Here is a 13,889-nt window from a genome sequence, read left to right as displayed (position 1 = left end):
ATACAATGAAGGCAGACCTGGACGCTTTCTTTTAAGCATCTTAGCACTGGTGACATTTTGCTGATGTTTAGCGGTGAATAAGGCAAAGGGGGATTGTGGCTTTTTACTTTTCTGGAACTCTCTTCACTGCTATGCAGCAAAAGATCATTTTCTCAGGCTTCTCAAAGTGATTTGTTAGAAAGGTGGTACAATTTGGGAATACCATCAGAGCTGTAGGCTGGGAGTGGGAGATGGTGTACAGAGCCTAGAGGGCTGCCCAGGTAAAAGCAGAAATTCTAGGTTGTTAAGAGCTGATTGGTAAATGAATGCAAATAGAAATTACACCCCTTAGAATCCCCCAATTTAAAAGTGTTCGAACACCCTTCATTTAAGCTTACAGAGGTCTGATTCTCTCCAGTTGTTTCTGTGATCCAGGTGACATTTATTGAGTGCCTACTGTTTGTTGAACTCAATCCATGTGGCATAGAGAGATTTGGGGACCCGGAGCTCTGTACCGTCAGAGAAATAGAGCACGCACAGGAAAATTGTGTTGCTCCTAAGCATCTTCGTTAGATTCCCTTCAAAGCAGAAACTTAGATAAGTCTGTTAGTGTAGGTTATTCACTGGGAAGCTGTCCTTGGGAAGTAGGAGTGAGGAGGTAGAGGAAATGAGATGGGGAAGGAGGGAAAGCCAGTACGAGAGTGTGTTTCCAGGACTGCAAGGGCTCCTCGCCACCAAAACTTCTGAGAAGCATTCAGAGGACCTCCTAGAATTGCCTGTGTGAGGACAGGTGCCTGAGCCATGTAGCCACAGCCCCTGTCCTCCATGAGGGTGGCCCCAGTGGCATGAACTCCCATCAGCTGGCCAGGCAGTGCTTCTGACATGTAGGCAGGGTCAGAGGAGCTCCTGCAGGCAGCCAAGGAAAGCCTCGAGGTGTGTGCTTTTGGTGGATGTTGTTGGCACTGACTCCCCGCTTGCTCAGAATTGACCAGTGTGGTGGCAGCTGGAATCAGAGTCCTTGAGCGTCTGCAATGGGAAGGATCGATACTGTAAGGGGAGGACTGGGTGCACTAAAAACACCACCAGGAGGCATCTCGTCCAGAGAGTGGGGCAGGGTCTGAGAAGGCTTCCTGGAAGAAGTGACCTCTGAGCTGAGACAAGACCAGATGAATGGGAAATGAACTGTAGGTTCAGGACTGTATGGTTGGAGCTTAGGTGGCGAGGGTAGATATGGTGAGGGAGGGTCAGGAAGGACTTTGCAAGGTGTAAGGAGCGTAGTCTTCATTATGAGAGCAATGAGGGGTCAGGGAAGAGACATTTAAGCAGAAAGACATGATGAGCTTTCTGTTCTAGAAGATTCACCCTAATGACAGTTTGTGGAATAGATGCCAGGGTGGAGCAGGTGAGTGAAGGGGGACAGAGCAGAAGGCAGGAAGACCAGGGAAGAGACTGCCATTCTCCAGGTTGGGGGATGTAATGGGGAGGACTGGGGACACATACTAAGCTTCCATATCCTCACTCATGCTCTGCTCCTGGTAGATACAGCCTGAGTGTGTGTGTGTGTGTGTGTGTGTGTGTGTGTGTGTGTGTGTGTGTGTGTGTGTTTTGATGAGAGATTGTTGTAGGGAGTGAGTTATCTAGAAAAGAATTTTTAGATGTGAGTTGAAAGCTCATAGAGAGCTGTGTGGAAAATTCTTAAGTAAACTGGAAGGTAAAATAGCTTTGAGAAAATAACTCAAATAAGTTCTCAGCTTAGTCGTGAGACAGCACAGGACACTGATCTGGGAGTCAGAAAGACCTTGCTTTGTCCTGGTTCTGCATTTTCTATTGGCTTGACCTTTGTTGTGTCATTTAACCTCTCTCAACTCTGTTTATTTGTCCAACTCAAAATGAGGATGATGATGCCTGCCCAGCCTATTCTGACTTGATGTTAAGCAAACAGCATGTGGTGGGAAATGACCGCAACAGGGAAGCTAACATCCTCCCGACCAACAAGAGTAGGACAAGGGTGTGGAGGGTCATGGTTCAGCCCCGGGAGTCCTGTGTTCAGTGTGGACATGGGCCTATCTGCTCGCTCTGGGGCAGGAACGGAGTGTCCTTCACTGGCTCTGTGCTGCAGGGAGGTGGGTTTCAGAAGGGTTAGTGTGACACTAGATCCTCTCGAAGGCTCTTGCCCCATTCGGAGACTCAGTGGTCCTCCTTCACAGGCCACTGTGAGAGGAAGATGAGAAAATAGTGAGTAAAGCACCTGGAGAATTAGCGTTACAGGCAAGTGAAAGATATTACTGTTGATGTTATCAGGAGGCCTTGTGATGTTAGCTCACAGAAGTTGTACACGTTTGACTTACATTTCCCAGTAAAACAGGAAGTAACTTCCAGTTTCCTGCGTGGTGGTATACAACGTATTTTAGTTTCATAAAGAGACCAAAGGCCATGTCCCTTCCATAGTTCTTTCCCCTAACGCCACCTTCTTCTTACTTACTAGCTGCCTTCTGTTTTCCTGATTTTTTCTCCTGCACTTAACAATGACTGGAAACATGTGACCTGCCAAGACTTGAACTTCGGCATGTCGGGTTTCTCCCACAGTCCATGATTGTGTCACCAGCAAGGAGATCACAGGCTGTATATTCCCTCCTTTCAGGGTGAGGAATGTTCTCCACCTCCTGGGAAAATCCAGGGTCCTGACTCACAGGAGTCGAAAAGGAAACTGATCTTAGAGTCCTTTTAAGATACTGTGACTTCTTGCTCATCCGTGTTGGGATCCGTTTCTCTTTCCCTTAACAAGCATTCCCTGGGGCTTTAGGGCACAAATGATGACTGACTCAGTGTGGCTGACATTTATTATACCTTTACTCTATGCCAGGTGCTATCGTAAAGCACTTTACATAGAAGATGCACTACAGCCCCCTGAGTTATATACACTTGGTAGACGATAGGCAGCCGGGGCAGATGTGATTAAGTAGCCTAAAGCCACCCAGTTAGAGCTGGAATATGAACGTAGGCATGTGATTCCAAAGCCGTGTCTGAATCATGCTGCGTTTCTCCCTGTCTGCAAGCAGAGACCTGGCCTACAGAGCATATGAAGGGCTTTAGGATTTCCTTTTCCTAGGTCCTTAGAGCAGTCAGAGATGTTAGGCAGGAAAAGCGCATTCAAATTCTGGTCTACTTAAAGTGTTCTCCACAGAAGACAGCAAGTACCCTAGATACAAAAATGGTTTCCATTAAGATAAATAGCTCCAATCTAGGGAGCCCCTTGCCAGTCATAAAAAGCATGACTCAAGAGTTGATAGTTTTTACATGTTACATGTTTCATTTTTTCACTTTCTCTAGGTTAAAAAGATCAAGTGGCATGAGCAGCCTTTTGGGGAAAATTGGAGCCAAGAAGCAGAAGATGAGCACCCTAGAGAAGTCCAAATTGGACTGGGAGAGCTTCAAGGAGGAAGAGGGCATTGGTGAAGAACTAGCCATCCATAATCGAGGGAAGGAGGGGTAAGAAGCAGCAGATTCTCTTCCTCTGAAAATTCTAAAAACTGAAATAGTTTATTGTAGACAGACCACCCAGTTTAAATAAGTAGGCACTTTTCATGGTGAAACACACTTTGTCCTCTTGTCGGTGAAGCTCTGTTCTAATGTGGAGCCGGTCCTCTGAGTGAGAAGAACCCTGCGGCTGATGGGGGTGGGCGGGGCGTTATGCGAGCTGCCTTGCTCTCAGGGCCAGTCACGTCTGCCAAGCCCAGCTGGCCGAATGACAGACAGCTCCCATGAAAGTATGTCACCTTATTTCGTCACGTGGTCAGATCTGGCTCATTCTATCAGCCTTGGCCTGATCAGAATGATTTGGCCTTCTGAGAAGCCAGGCCAGCCCAGTGCTTCCATAGCAGAGCCAACAGAGTGCCTAGATGTTGTCGCCTAATTGTGGATTGTTTCTGTCCATGTGGTTGTGGCCCAGGCTGGGGCTTCAACCTGTATGACATGCGAGTGCTCACACAGCGTCCTGGCTGTCATTTGCACCCCTCCTCTTCACTTTGGAATATGAAGAGGATGTCTGTAGGCTCTATATTCAAGAATATCAAGAAAGACAGTGTTCGGTGAGTACCTAGGAACCTCAGAAGGAGCTAAGAAGCAGAGTTACTGCAGAACAGGATCCATGGCTCAAGGTCATCACTCCCCAACCCTAATGGTGAAAGTAGTGTCGTGTGGCTGTCAGACAGTCTGGGTCCTCCCCGCCCCTGCCTCTCACCAGGAAGGGCTCTCCCTGCAGCACGTAGAGCATTTCTGAAGCTCAGCTCCTTTGCCTGTGAATTGGGGTAATGATACCACACTGTGGGTGAGTGTGAGGATCTCATGAGATAATGCATGTGACATGTGTATGACACATACATAGGATGCACGTGGAGTACATAAAGCGCTTTGCAGAGCACCTGTCACGTAAAAGTGTGCATTCAGTGGTAGTCATTCAGGTTCTATATAAGCTAAGTTAGAATACAAACAGGTGTGGGGGTTATTTTCTGGGTCACATTTCTAAATTTGGCTTCAAGATTATTTGAATGAACCTAGAAGCTGATCAGTATGTTTAAAAAAATTTTTGTTAAATGACTTTTTGAACTTGGTTAACCGTCAGACATCTAAATCGGCCTGTGAAAGATGGAAATGCCACGGGACAGAGGCGGAAGTGCCAGAGTCCTCTGAGGAAGGCGCGGGATAGAGCACAGGCAGGAGTCGCGTTATGTAGACAAGGCCTCTGACCCTTGCCCCAAACTCCCCATCTTTGACTCCACTCTGGTTGCTCATAGCTCATTGCTCTTCCCCACGTTTGCCTGGGGATCTAAGGCAGCAGGGTACCTGCCGGTGTGCGCGACACTCTGTAGGTCCTCTGTGTCTTGATTATATGGGCTGGACAGTGTTCCTTCTGCCCAAGTTAATAGAGGTCTTATAAAAGCAGGGAGTGGTGCTGTTGAAGATAAGGCAGAGCTAATAAAATGTAGACTGGAATAGAAAACAAGACTAAAAGGACATCTGCCCCACGAGGACTTTTAAGGCCATGGAAAATCATGTAACTAGGTTCGGGAACTACTAATAGCGTGCAGCTTTTAAGCATTCTGCTTTCCCCTCCTTCTCTGAGACTCTTCCCCGACCAGACGATTCCACCGATCTGATTGTGTTTTTCCAGTGCAGATCTGATGACTTCCTTGCTCTGCCTCTGGCTTTTCTCACCTTCCCTCTCTTGTGCCTGCCCCCACATTTCCATTCACTTGCTTTCCTAGCTCTTGCAGGCAGATTAAAGGTGCCAGGCTGTAGCTCTGGTTCTTACCGTGGCTAAGCGTGAGAATCGCCTGGGGTGGGGGGGGGGGTTCAGAGTTGGGGTGACAAGGCCACTCCTATACAGGGCTGCTGAATCAAGAGTCAGAGACATTTGTATCTTTCATTCACTCCTCGGGTGCTTCTGATGCACAGCCAGGGTTGAGAATCACCAGACTGTAGCATCAGAACTGTAGAGACCAGAGCAGGACAGCCAGCCACTGGCTGAGCCTTTCCAACACATAAACAACTAGAGAGCCATGTTCAAAACCAGGAATGTGGAGAAGGGGAAGAAGACTTCTTCTGAGACGTGTGCCCAGTGCCACGGTGTTGAAAGGAAGGAAGCACAAGAGCCAAACCTGTGAGTCTGTTTGGGCAGCAGCACGTCAGGCCCCCAAATCCTCTTACACAGATGCCAGAGACAACAAAGGCATCATCTGGTGGGGGATACTCTGAGGGAGTATGTGGAGAATCCTGAGGCGCATCCCCCTGGAATAGAAGTGATCTTTGCTGAAACCGAGAAGAGGGGAAAGTCATATTTGATAACATCTCAGAAGAGCTCCCTGTGAGTACTGGTTGACCTCTGCCATATGTAAGACCTTTTCACAAGTACCAAATTTAAGTTGACCTCTTGGGGCGCCTGGGTGGCACAGCGGTTAAGCGTCTGCCTTCGGCTCAGGGCGTGATCCCAGCGTTATGGGATCGAGCCCCACGTCAGGCTCCTCTGCTGTGAGCCTGCTTCTTCCTCTCCCTCTCCCCCTGCTTGTGTTCCCTCTCTCGCTGGCTGTCTCTATCTCTGTCGAATAAATAAAATCTTTAAAAAAAAAAAATAATAAAATAAATAAATAAAAAAATTGACCTCTTATACAAGAATTCAAGTCATAAATGGTGGTAAAAATATTCCTGTTACACAGTCCTGATTAAAATAAGATTGGATTGAGATTAAAAGCTTATGTCAGGCTTTTTATGTTTTGATAGTAACTCCAGTTCAATAAATGCTAACAACATCTTTCCCCTTGTAAAGATTTGATAGAATTTGAACCAGATTGGTCAATATGGGATTATTATTATCCAGTCATTTTAAAAGCAATTTTGCCATCTTATAAAATATGCACATAAGGAGATGAAGTATCTGGAGAAACCGTAGGCAGAGGACCAGATCTGTTCTAAAATCTGTATCTGATACTTCATTGTCTGCATTTTTTGCAGAAAATTTACCAGAACTTTCATTAAATGTCAATAAACTAAACACTCCAGTGAAGGGACAGAGATTGATACACTGAATTAGAAAACAAAAAACAGCTATATACCGGTTAAAAGAGACACATCGAAACAGCGGGATGCAGAATTGGTGAAAATAAAAAAGATGGGCAATAGGATAACATGCAGCTACGAACCAGAAGAAAGCTGATATTAGACAAAAGCATGACCTGAAATGAAGCGGCAGTTGCCTCATAATGATGGAAACACCCAGTGCATCTAGGAGATACAACAGCTCATGCTCTGATGTCACCCTTCGCATTAACCACCGGACCATACTTGTTCCCTGCGACTCCCACCCTAGCTGTGTTCCCAGCAGAAATTCAGTTGTGTGTTCCCCAAAGACAGGTGTGAGGATTTCAGTGATAGTGCCTTTCATAATCTCCCCAAACTGGAAACAACTCGAAGTATCTATCAGTAATGCAATAGGCAAAGTGTGAAGATCGAATCGGCTTTATTAAATGGTTTGTGAATCAGGCAGCATCCCATCTACCAAGTAGATGGGAGCTCCAGAGGGCTACAGAAAGGGAAAGGTTTTTAAATGCAGGACAAGGAAGTCATAAATAGAAGGATTATTTCAGGTGAGGTCACCTCCGTTTGGGGACAAAAGGGTTTTAGTAGGTGGATTACCTCATCTCCCTTTGGAGGATGAAGAATGCCCATGTGACATATAACCTTATTGCTGCTGACCAGAAAATTCCTGACTGACCGGTTAAAGGTTACATTCCTAGAGGGTTGTAACTGCAGTGAGATTAGGTATTAAGTCTGGGTTGACTGACTTGGGACTTTAACCTAAGTGACACCATTTTGGGTCTCAGGTTTTCTTTTTAACAGTTTACAGACTAGGATACTCTTTAGCAATTGGAATGAACATGGATAAATTTCAATAACAGCAACGCAAGGAGATTCACACAGTACGATTCCATTTACATAAAGGTCAAAAACGGGCAAAAGCAGTGCATCCGTTGAGTCATTTTGTGAAAGAAGCGAGTCACAGAAGAATTCACAATACAAGTCTATTTATGTCAAGTTCAAAATTAGGCACAACTAGATCATAATGTCGAGGGCACAGAAACTTCAGAGGCAAGCAAGCTTGCACCTGGCTGGGCTGGCCTTGGCGTAAGGGTTATGCAGGGGCCCCTCTGGGCTGCCAGCTTTCCGCTTCTTGATCTGGCAACGGCATGTGAGCCCTTGCCTTATAACAAGGCGTTTGCCTTGCCCGTTTTATACACTGTAATCTGTGTGTGTTACGTTGTACGACAAAACTGAACTGAAACTGGGGCGCTGGGTGGTGCACTTGGTTAGATGTCCGACTCTTGATTTCGGCTCAGGTCATGATCTCAGGGTTGTGAGATGGAGCCCCGTGTCGGGCTCTGTGCTCAGTGGAGAGTCGGCTAGAGATTCTCTCTACCCCTCTGCCCTTCCCCACCCCCACGAGCTCGAGTGCTGTCTCTCAAATTAATCTTTAAAAAAAAAACTGAATTGAAGTTGAATTTAAATCCTGGCTCTGCTACCAACCTGCCATGTGTTCTAACCCATGTCTTCATCTATAAAGTAGAAACTCTTCAGTATACTGTACTGTTTATGATGAGAATTCAATAAGTAGAGATGTCTGATGTGTTTATAAATATAGTGAGTCCTCTGTTCACTCTTCTTTCTCCCATCTCCCATTACTGACCACACCGTCAGGGGCGTTACAGCAAATGGAAACCTGGGTGCCTTATTCCTTTGAATTCCCTCCTGGTGCCTTCCTGCCAACCCTTTAGGAATGCTTTCCACAAAGGTGGCGTATACAGCTTGGGGGCATGTCCTCCCAGCCTCCCTGGCTAGTCTCTCTGCCTTCCCCCTGGCTTTTAAACTTGAGAAGTCCCAGGGCTGAGCTCTGGGCAGCTGTTTGTCCTCACATTCCCTGCAAACCACCCCCCACCCCCACTGCCACCCAGGAGAGCTCACTAGTTCCACGGCTTAGGTACCACGTTCTGCTGATGACTCCCAGAAAAGCTCTTCCTTGCCCGGCCATTCCACTGAGCTCCAGACTCCCATATCAGCTGTTGGGTTGACATCTCCATTTACATGTCCAACACACATCAAAACTTAACCTGCAAAACCAAATACTTGCCCTTCTTTCCATGAACTTTCCTTCCTTAGACTTACCAGAAAAATAACACCATCACCATCCACCCAGCTGTTAAAAGAAAAACCTAGGAGTCATCCTTGCTTTCCTCTTTCAGTTCACATACTGAAAGTCCAGTAGACAGTTCTCTTGTAAAATACTTCAGTCCATGCCCTCTGCCCAGCCCCACTGCCACCACTCCAGTACAAGCCACACAACATCTTTCGTGCTCCCTGCTTCTGTCTGTCCGTCCCCTTACCTCCATTCTCCCCTTACCTCCATTCTCCCCCACAGTAGCTAAAAGGACTTTTTTTTAAAGATTTTATTTATTTATTTGAGAGAGAAACAGAGATAGCGTGCAGTGTCTGCTGAGGCAGAGGCCAGCAGGCCTGGGGAAGGGATCCGGGCACAGTGCCTGGGGGACTGCAGGCCTGGGCTTGGCTGCAGGTCACCATCAAATTGAAGGTCAGGGAGCGCGATGATTGGAAACCAGATGTGTTTGTGATGCAGGGAGGCATGAAGGAGAGCCCAGAGAAAATCATTTTTTCTCCAGTCTACCTCCGTGACCCCCAGCACAACCTGGTGAGATGGGAGGAAAGCAGGGAAGAAGCTTCATTAAAGTCACCATTCTTTTCCTCTGGGCCTCAAGAGGTTGACAAGTCGCATACTCTTCCATGGGCGGGGGGCGGGGAGCAGGCTTGTGCCACACTGGGCAGCTTGCTTCTCTCGGGCAGAAAAGGGCCTACCTTACTACATCCATCACAGGGCTCTATCTTCAGATGGCCTCCACGGCCCGGGGCCTCCTGCTGCTGGGCACTCAGCTGACCCGCGTTCCCTGCCACGTTTGTGTGGCCCTGCATGCTTGCTTGGGGAACTGAACGCTGGCTCTCTTGGAACAAAGTAATAACGCAGCTGGAAATGTCCTCAGTTGTGTACATGCATCACATGTCCCTACACCTCCCTGTGCTCCTTCCCTGACCAGAGGGCAGGAGGCCTTCTCGTGGGCAGATGACCAGGACAGGCCCACCCGCTGGGCCCTCCCACCCTCAAAGACCTCTGACTTTTTGGGGGGTGGATGGCCATCCTTCATTTGCAGCATGAGTACCTATGGAGTAGGTACCAACATATCCCCTAGAAGTATTTTCTACCCTTCTCTTCTCTTCCATTTTGCCCTCCCTCCTTGTTGGCCTGAGTCTCAAACACTTGGTACCAGAAAAGTAATTTGGGTTGAAAGATCAAAAAGATGCCAGAACCTGTTGTATCTAACCTGGTTCTGAGAGGAAAAGCTAGAAAATCCCTTAGGTTTTGATGCTATTAGGATGTTTTATTAATGAAAGTAAAGAGCTGCTTCCTTGTAAATGGGCCACATAGAGTAATAGTAGCAGGAAGGAATGATGCCCCCCCCATACCCCCAAGCTTCCCAGGGGATTGGGCCTGATCAGTCTGGGTCCCCAGGAGTGCTGGGCACCGGCCAGAAATGCACCATTGCACTTGTCAGCTGGTGGTTGTTTTTTGGGACTGTAACCCACTTAAGGTGCCTGAAAACTTCCTGAAGCTCGGTTTAAATAGGCCATCTACCTGGGCCACCTTGGAGGAGGTGGCCTTCCCCACAAACCCTCGCTCCTCCTGGAGCATTTGGTCTCTTCACCCCTGTTGCAGCTGTCCCAGCGTCTGAGGCTCTGTAGTGATACAGTCACTACAGAGAAATGGGAAGCAAGAACCCCCCAATGCTCAGCTGTTCTTTGTTTCCTTGGTTACAGAGCACTTCTCACAGGCTCACTCCATTGTCAAAGGGGTACTGTAATTTTTATTCCTATTTTACAGAGAAGAAAAATAAGGCACGGAAATTAAGTATCCTGCCCAAAGTCAAACAAATAGTAAATATCAGAGCCACTCTCATCCTCAGCACCTTTCCTGTCTTGGGGGGTGTCGGGGAGGGGGTGGTCCATGTCCAGTAGTTTTGTTCCTGGCCAGCTCTTGGCTGGATCCTGTTGGCAGCTGCAGATGGCTGTGAATGGGGGAATGAAGTCTCCGGGCCTGCCTGGATGGCCTTTGTCTGGGTTGCCCTCAAGAATTCAGTTGCGTTCTGCACATTCGCCGCTCTTGCCTGCCTGAACCCTTCCCTTAACCTGAGCTCTGCCTGCATCTGCCTGTATAGCGCCCAGCCTGGCTTCACTCTTGAGTCTCAAAGTCAGCTGGACCCCGCACCACTTCTAGGAACCTGCAAGGCCATCGTTCATGCTCGGTGAGCATCCTAATTTAAGTATCACTTCCTCTTTAAAGGAAAATTGAGAAGAAAGACCACAAATGCTCGAAGCCACATACTTTCTCTTCCTTCCCTCCACACACTCTCTGACAGCACTGGGTAATGGCTCTCTTGAATTGAAACACGTCCTTAACACGGCTCTTGAAACACATCTCTAGGCAGGGTGCACCCTTTTTTTCCCCCACTGAACTTCAAGGGGCAGTTAGGGCTATCAGAATACTGATTTCCCATCCCGACTTTCCCCCAGGGCTGGTGAACTAAGGTGGGGGAAGACAGTGGCTGTAGTGTGGCAGAGCCCTTTGGTCGATTTTGGTTAGCGGCCCCCTCCAGAGAATCACGGGCCCCTTGGTGGTAGGTGGAAGGCGAGTGTGTTCTGTCGCGTGTCTGCTTCCCCACCACAATCCGCCTTGTCTTCTCTCTTTATCAGAAGGGGGTCCATGGTGTGTGTGACTTTCCTGTCTGCCAGGGAATCTGAAATTCACATTTAGCCAGGCGTGCTGTGTTTCACTTGCTCAATCTGATGGCCTGACTCGGAGGGCTTATGTCAAACCTAGGAGCAAGCCCTACTGTTTGTTTCCAGCCATCCTGGCCTCGGGTTGGTGTAGACGCAGCAGCTTAGTTCCTGATCCCTGACCTAGTCACTGATAATACCCATCAAGAGACCTGATTGCTCTCCTCTTGGATCCGTTGTCCTCGGGACCCTGGCAGAAGCTGGCCTCCCAAAACAACGGTGACAGCATTAGCTGCCGTTTTCTTGCGCGCCTGCTCTGCTAGGCGTTTTGTGGACAGTTTCATTCAGTCCACACCGCAGCCCTCCAGAGTAGGGAAGATCATCCATTTTTCTTTTTTCTCTTGGCAGATTAGGAAACAGAATTGGCAAAGTTCTGTGTTTTATCCAGAGTCACACAGGTAGCAAGTGGCCAGCAGAGTTTGAACTCAGAGTCCCCTCCGCCTTGAGGCGTGGCGCAGGGCCCACAGCCTGGGGCTGGCAAGCAGATGGGCTGGGCTGCAGCTCCCAGGGTGCCACAGGAGGGCAAGCGGGGCCTGAACTCAGCAAAGGAATACAGGCCCCTGAACCTGCTAACATTCTGCCATAAACATTTGTGGGTAATAAACATTACCCACATGTGTGTGGGTAATATGTATTACACACATTACAAAAATGTGTGTAATAAACATTACATGACCTTGTAATGACAGATGCACACTTTACACGGTGCAACAAAAGAAAAATTAGTGCAGAGATTCAATTATGTCTCCTATCTTCAATGACAGTTCTGCTCTCTCAGTAGATTAATTAGCAGCAGAGATCCCCTCCCCCGGGCGAGCCTTGGCCCACTTTCTGGCAAGAAGGTGCAGTAAAATGCAGCTGTGTCTCATTAAGTTGCCAGCCGCTCCTCCTTCTCTGCCCGCTTCTGCCCTGCGCCTCCTCCCCATCCCACCTGGGAGGACCTGGGGAAGCCATGTCTGCTGAACCTGGCCCCCGTTAGGGTGCCGAGCACCAACCTTTTAAGGGGTCCCTGTATGTGGGCTGTGGGCGGCTGCTCTTGTTCTCATTCCCTTAGAGAAACTTCGGGGAGGCCTCTTCTGGACCCAGGTGGGCAGAGGACACCGGAGAGGAGCAGGGGAAGGGAGGAGGGTGCTGAAGGAAGTGGAATCCGTTTAAAGTGAGCACTTTATGTGCCTACTTGAGCTTCACGGCAGCCCCAGGAAGTAGTTTCTACAAAGATCCTCTTTCTTCCATTTTCACATGCACCTTTTTTCCCAGTTTGATGCACTGTAGATATGCAGTATGCATACCTTTCTCTCCCCCACCAGCTCAGCCCACCACTATTGAGAAAAATGAGGCTCAGAGTGGCTCAGTCTGACTTGACCAGTGTGGCCCAGCTCATGTGTAACAGGTACCCACTGAACCCGTGCTTGACTCAGCGTGTGTTCTTCTGTCCCTAAAACCTTATTACAAAACCACGTTTTCCTTCCACCAAGCCCCGGATAGATAAGTGGTTGCTTTCTCTTTCTCATTTTACTTTCAGTGACCTCTGAAAAAGACGCATCCTTGTTTAGACCCAATGTGAGTGGTTTGGATGTTACTGGGCAAGTCATGGGTGGTCACTCTGGGCACCAGCTGTGGTCATCTGTATTTGCTGTAACCCAAGGACCCCGCCGGTTCACACCTGGGAGGTGGGACAGTGCAGGGAGGTGTTTTTCTCCTATATAAGTCTGCTGACAAACATTTTATATTTTCTTCTAGGTACATTGAACGGAAGGCTTTCCTAGACCGGGTGGACCACAGGCAGTTTGAAATCGAGCGAGATCTCAGGCTGAGCAAAATGAAACCCTGATGTTATGGCGGGAAATCAATAGCAGCTTAATCCTGTTTACAATGTGAGCTTCTGGTGCGTCTGTGAAATGTTTCCGGTGTTTCTCATCAAATGTTTCCCAGCAAGGTCTTTTTTCTACATTGAATTTCTGTCTTTGTATCTTGACCTCACGTGGTTTCATCCGTTTTACTTTTAAAAGTTTGTCCTTGAAAAAATAAAAATAAAAGTTGGTCCTACGAGAGGCTGGTGAAGGTGAGGACACCACTGGCCTTCCCTTTATTCTGCGAGGACCACCAGCGAGATCCACATGTCCCGGCCTGCCCATGCTGGCCCCAGGGAAGAGAGCCAACCAGCCTGGGGATGAATTTCTGGGGCCCGTTCTGAAGTCGGCCTTGCCCCAGAGACTGAGGGAGGGAGGCTCGCAAGTGTGGGTAGAACGCCAAGTCCCTGGCAGATTTGTTCTTGTTCTGATGGTGCTTCTCTCCTGCTCTCTTCTCTCTTCTGAACGGGACTCCTATTTACTGGTATAAGATCAGGCTGAAAATAAGCTTGTATTATTGCTGAATTAGGGATTTTTTTTACTTCAGCCTTTTTCCTCTTCCCAGAGTTCAAGTCAGTTTAAGATGTGCTCTCACCTCAATAATTCTTTTTG

General features: G+C 48.1%; 1 protein-coding gene across 1 annotated transcript in view; it reads left to right on the top strand.

The window, feature by feature from the left end:
- Positions 1-13,493, top strand: part of CFDP1 (craniofacial development protein 1) — a 119,676-nt gene extending 106,183 nt beyond the window's left edge. Inside the window, exons 6-7 of the mRNA XM_002927717.4 lie at positions 3,310-3,468; positions 13,168-13,493. Coding sequence (XP_002927763.2) covers positions 3,310-3,468; positions 13,168-13,258 — 250 coding nt within the window. The 3' untranslated portion in view covers positions 13,259-13,493. The remainder of the gene's footprint in view (positions 1-3,309; positions 3,469-13,167) is intronic.
- The last annotated feature ends 396 nt before the right edge of the window (positions 13,494-13,889 follow it).

This window comes from Ailuropoda melanoleuca, chromosome 12, assembly GCF_002007445.2.
Source record: "Ailuropoda melanoleuca isolate Jingjing chromosome 12, ASM200744v2, whole genome shotgun sequence".
In the NCBI taxonomy this organism is placed as follows: Eukaryota; Metazoa; Chordata; class Mammalia; order Carnivora; family Ursidae; genus Ailuropoda; species Ailuropoda melanoleuca.
This window is presented reverse-complemented; position numbering and strand designations above follow the sequence as displayed.